At 61.6% G+C, this 4726-nt stretch overlaps 1 protein-coding gene across 1 annotated transcript; it reads right to left on the bottom strand.

Annotated features, from left to right (window-relative positions):
* Nucleotides 1-1577: 1577 nt before the first annotated feature.
* Nucleotides 1578-4649, bottom strand: LOC130584087 (homeobox protein SIX1). Its single transcript, XM_057383848.1, has 2 exons — nucleotides 3847-4649; nucleotides 1578-2854 (listed from the first exon to the last, which is right to left on the bottom strand). The coding sequence occupies exons 1-2, from the start codon at nucleotides 4404-4406 to the stop codon at nucleotides 2566-2568; spliced, it is 849 nt and encodes a 282-aa protein (XP_057239831.1). The 5' UTR covers nucleotides 4407-4649; the 3' UTR covers nucleotides 1578-2565.
* Nucleotides 4650-4726: the final 77 nt, after the last annotated feature.

A 4726-nucleotide genomic window follows, 5' to 3' on the forward strand; every position in this document is an offset into this window, starting at 1 on the left:
AAGCTTGCTGCAAGGTCAAGCCTAATCGAGGAGAGCTCAGCAACCTGTGCCTGGCTCAGCTCCAGGGCCTCCCTGCTCCTACCTGACTGCTGGCCAGGGAGTTATTTCCAGGGGGATGTCCTCAGCACCCTCCATCGCTCCTTTCCACCACCCGCCTGTCGCCAACCTGTCCCTCTCCCTTTTGGGGAAATGGAGGGCGGGGGGCTGGGAAGGGCTCCGTAGGGCCTGAGACTACCCCGGGTCAGCAGGTGTGTACTGGAAAGGGGAATTTGGGCAAGAGGGGCATCCCATGGCATCTTCCCCGAACAGTTCGACAGTCAAAGCTGCCGGTGCCCGCGCTCAGGAAGCGCCTCTGCGCTGTTTGCTTTGAAAAGAACTCCTGGTTTGCGAGTCCTTGCTTGGCTTTCCCGCCCCGCAGGGCTGGAGCCCCGGGAAATATTTATCCTTCCTCTTCACCGAGTCCGTGGTTTGGGAAAAAAACGGAGTTGGAGCTTATCCATCCTCGGGGCGTAGAGCCCGCAGCTGCTGACCCTAAAAACCTCCTGCATTTCCCCGGGGGTTCCCCCTTTCCACCCGAGGGGATGGGAGCGGCTGCGCGGCTTTGTGATGGATCACGGTGGAGCTGGATGAGACCCCCGGGAAAGGCGATGAGGGTCCCGGGGAAGGGCAGAGARGGCGAGCCTGGACCGGGGGGTACGAACCGGACTGGACCCACCCGTGCCGCAATGTCCCGGCGGGTCGCGCAGCGGGAGCCGCCTCCGGTGCCCTTCCCCAAGCGGACAGCCGAGTTCGGGGACGCTGCACACCGAGAAAGGGTTACAAGCTCCCCCAACAACGTCGGGTCCTGCCCCGGCTCCTTCCGCGACCGCAGATGAGCGCAAGCAGCTGCGCGCCCACACGCGCGGTTTGCGCGTCCATGCGCGGGATTTGCGCCCTCCGCCCTCCGGAGCCGCGCGGTGTCCCGGCCGGGCTGGAGGTCCCCCACTGCCCCGGCCATGCCCCCGCTAAGTGTCGTGGGCGCAGGAAGCCCGGCGGGATCTGGGCAGGGTCCCCCGAGGGGGCGGCCGGGCCCGTCCGGAGGGAGGAGGGAAACCATCCCGGTGTCCCGGAGCCGAGGAGGGCGAGGGGTGGGCACGGATCCGCTGCCCCGTCCGGCCGCGGGTGGGGGATCCGCGGGGGACCAGCGGACCCGCTGGGGATGGAGCGTGAGGGACGCGCAGCGCTCCGGCCGGGCAAGACCCTCCTGCAGAGGGTGACATTTCTCCATGGCCCAAGACCCCGAGCACAAACACGGCAGAGACTTAAATAAACACGCACTTAATGATGCAAAACGCTAACAGGGAGGACCGGCATYAGCGAGGCCCCGACGGGGCGGGTGGCGGGGGACAGGGGCTGCCTCGGCCCGGCTTCCTCGGGGCGATCCCAGGCAAGGCGGGCCCCGTCCTTGCTCGGTCACAGAGCCACCGGCTTCCCCGCAGCCACGAACCTCCGCTCTAGCCCGTGGAGAGGGGGTGAAGGTAGGCAGAGGGGCACGGGCTCGCCCCTGYAAAGAAAAGCGCAGCCTGGGTGTTCTGCCATCAGCGTTGTTTAATTTAGACTGTTTAGGTACAATAGAAAATAAACCCGAAAGCACATGCGATTTTTGGTAACAAATACTCGAGAAAGGCAGCGTCATCCGCGGGCTCTCTGCAAGCCGGAGGAGGGAAGCGGCGAGCGGGCACAGACRGGAGAAGGCAACGGGGAGCTGGCAGGGAAATTAGGGAGGAAACGGCCGTCGACTTTTATTATTACTATTACTATCCTAATTTTTAGCCACATTGATGCATTTCACCGGTGAAGAGGAGAAAGCTGGGGGACGCGGATCCACGGGAGCCCACTCAGAATCTGCCTCGCACGGCCGCGGTCAGACACAGGCACTTGGTAAAACTCTAATACTGCAGCTTTTGATATTTTTTTCACTCTTTTTTTTCCTTATTTTTTTTTAATTTAAACTACATCGAAATCTTTTTGGTAAGGCTAAATATGAAAAATGTAAACGTAACTTCCCCTCCCTCCTCCCACTCCGACACAGGGCTCAGTACAGCGGTTCTCTCCCTCTGTCCCCGTCCCAGCTCCTCGGGGGCTTGGCCAGGCAGCAGCAGGGATGCGCCGGCCGACCCTGCCCCACCGCGCCCGCGGCTCTGGGATTTGTTTGGGTGGAATCGGATCCAGCTGGGGTTGGGTTTTTTATTTTCTTTCTTTTTTTTTTACCCTTTTTTTTTTCTTTGTAATTCCCTTTGGGACCAGCTCGTTTGAACTCGAAGGGCTGATGAGGGTTATTGCCGCTCTCTGCGTTTGGCTACGTGAAAAAAAAAATAATAAAAAAAAATCGTGGTGATAGTGGGAGACGCTGAGGGGGGAACTGGAGCAAGAGCCGATGTGGGGTTGTGTGAAAAGAGCCGAGAGTCCCGTTAAGAATCAGCGGGTGAGCTGTAAAACCGGGTGCTGTCCTCTATGTACAACCCAGAGCCTCTGTCCCCGAGCAGAACCTCCTCTCGCGATCCTCYGGCCGCCCGCCGAGGGCCTTTAGGATCCCAGATCCACCAGGCTGGACGTGAGGGGTCCCAGCAGCGAGTCCTGGAGCTGGTGGCCTTGGAGGCTRTGAGGGGTCTGCGATGTGGCTAAGCCGCTCAGGGAATAGCCGGAGCTCCTGGCGTGGCTGAGGTTCCCCTGCAAGAGCAGGACCGAGTTCTGATCCGGGCTTTGGGGAGGAGAAAACTCTTCCTCGGAGCTGGACATGAGGGGTTTGCTYCCATCCAGAGGCGAGAGTTGGTTCGGTTTGTTGGTGGCCGCGTTGTTGTTTTCTGTGTTCTCTCTGCGGAAAGGCAAAAAAATAAAAAAAAATCCCAAAACGGGGATGTTAGGGCGGGCATGAGGCGGCCGGGATGGGCATTGWGCTACTGCCCACCGTAAATCCTTCGCGTTTAGAGTCAGCGTGGGGAAGATGCTTCTCCAAGGGTGGAGGGAGGGAAATAATCTTAATAATTTCATAACGGATCGTCGCTATTTGTTTTACCCCTCTGATAAATAAGCACACTGCACAGCCCCGTAATTTAGGTGGGAAGAGAAAATTGGTGGGAGGATTTTTTTTTTTTCAAGGGCGATTTTTCTTCCTTTTTAATTAAAAATGAAAGTGCGGCCCGGGGACGAGCAGAGCGCGGGATGTTCCTAGGAGGCTCGATTGCTGAAGGAGATGCCCTCCGTGGCTCTCTGCCTCGCCAGGCCGAGCGGCCGCCTCGCACCGAGGCCACCCTGTCGCCTGCCGGGGTGGCCTCGGTACGGGGCGGCGGCCCGGCCCGGCCAGCGCGTCCTCATCCCGCTCTCCCTCTGGTTGCCCCCACCTCTCCATCCCGGAGCTGCATCTCTCTCCTCCGGGCTTCAGAGTTACCCTGCCCTATCCCCGGCAAAACACGACCCGGCATCCCGACTGCTTCCCCGGAGGCTCCGGTCCGCATCGCTCCCGGTTTACTCGGGGAGGCGGGCAGCAAAACAAAGGCGGCGGAGCGGCCTGGAAGAGGACGGTGAGGGGCTCGTTGTTCCCCYATGGCAGGTGAGGTCGAGTGGATCTCGGGTCGAAAACCCATTTGTGTTTCCACGGAAGGGGAAAACAAAACGCGGTTTATGGAATTTTAAAAAAAATATATATTTGGAGGGAACCAAATGAGTGAGTTTTTCGTCGCTCCTATCCCATCCGGCTCCGGGTACTCGCCGCGCTCCCGGAGCAGCTCCCGGGGTTCCCAAACGCCCCCCGCACGGTGGATCAGGGAGAAAAGCGGGGAACGGAAGGGACTGGGGGGTGTCACGTACCTTTCCTTCGCCTCCGCCGCTCGGTCYCGTTGCCTCCTGTTCTTGAACCAGTTGCTGACCTGGGTRGTGGTGAGACCGGTGGCTTCCGCCAACTCCCGCTTCTCCCGGGGGGACGGGTAGGGGTTGTGGGCGTACCATTCCCGCAGCACGCCCCGGGATTTCTCCTTGAAGCAGTAACTGGTTTCCTCGCCGTCCCAGATGGTGCGGGGCAAAGGGAATTTTCGGCGGACGCGGTATTTGCCGACGGCGCCCAAGGGTCTGCCCCGCAGCTTCTCGGCTTCCACGTAGTGCGCCTTCAGCCAGAGCTGCTGCAGCTTGGGGTGGTTGTGGGGGGAGAACTGGTGGCTCTCCAGGATCTTGTAGAGCTCGCGGAAGTTGCCGCGGTGGAAGGCCACCACCGCCTTGGCCTTGAGGACGCTCTCGTTCTTGTGCAGGTGGTCGCAGGCCGGCAGCGACCAGAGGAAGCGGCCCAGCCTCTCCAGGTTCCCCCCTTGCTGCAGCACCTCGCAGACGCAGGCGACCTGCTCCTGCGTGAAGCCAAACGACGGCAGCATCGACATGGCCGAGCGCGGCGGCGGCCGCAGGAGGACGAGGAGAAGGAGGAGGAGGAGGACGAGGAGGAGGCGACGGACACCCCGCGGGAGCGCGGAGGCGGAGGGGCGCGGGGTAGGCGCCCGCCGGGCCCGGGCCCGGTGCTGATCCCGATGTCGGTCCCGATGCCGGTCCCGGTGCCGGCCCCAGAGCGGGGAGGCGCTGCGGCAGCCGGGGGCGGCGTGTCGGGCGAGCGGGGATGCTCGTCGCGGAGCCGGGGGGACTTTGTCCCCTCTCCGCCGCCGCCGCGCTTAAAGCGCCCGAGCCCCCGCGCCGCGCTGATTGGGCA

The sequence above is a fragment of the Malurus melanocephalus genome, unplaced genomic scaffold (genome assembly GCF_030028575.1).
Source record: "Malurus melanocephalus ecotype Western Australia unplaced genomic scaffold, MMel_1.1 scaffold_667, whole genome shotgun sequence".
In the NCBI taxonomy this organism is placed as follows: Eukaryota; Metazoa; Chordata; class Aves; order Passeriformes; family Maluridae; genus Malurus; species Malurus melanocephalus.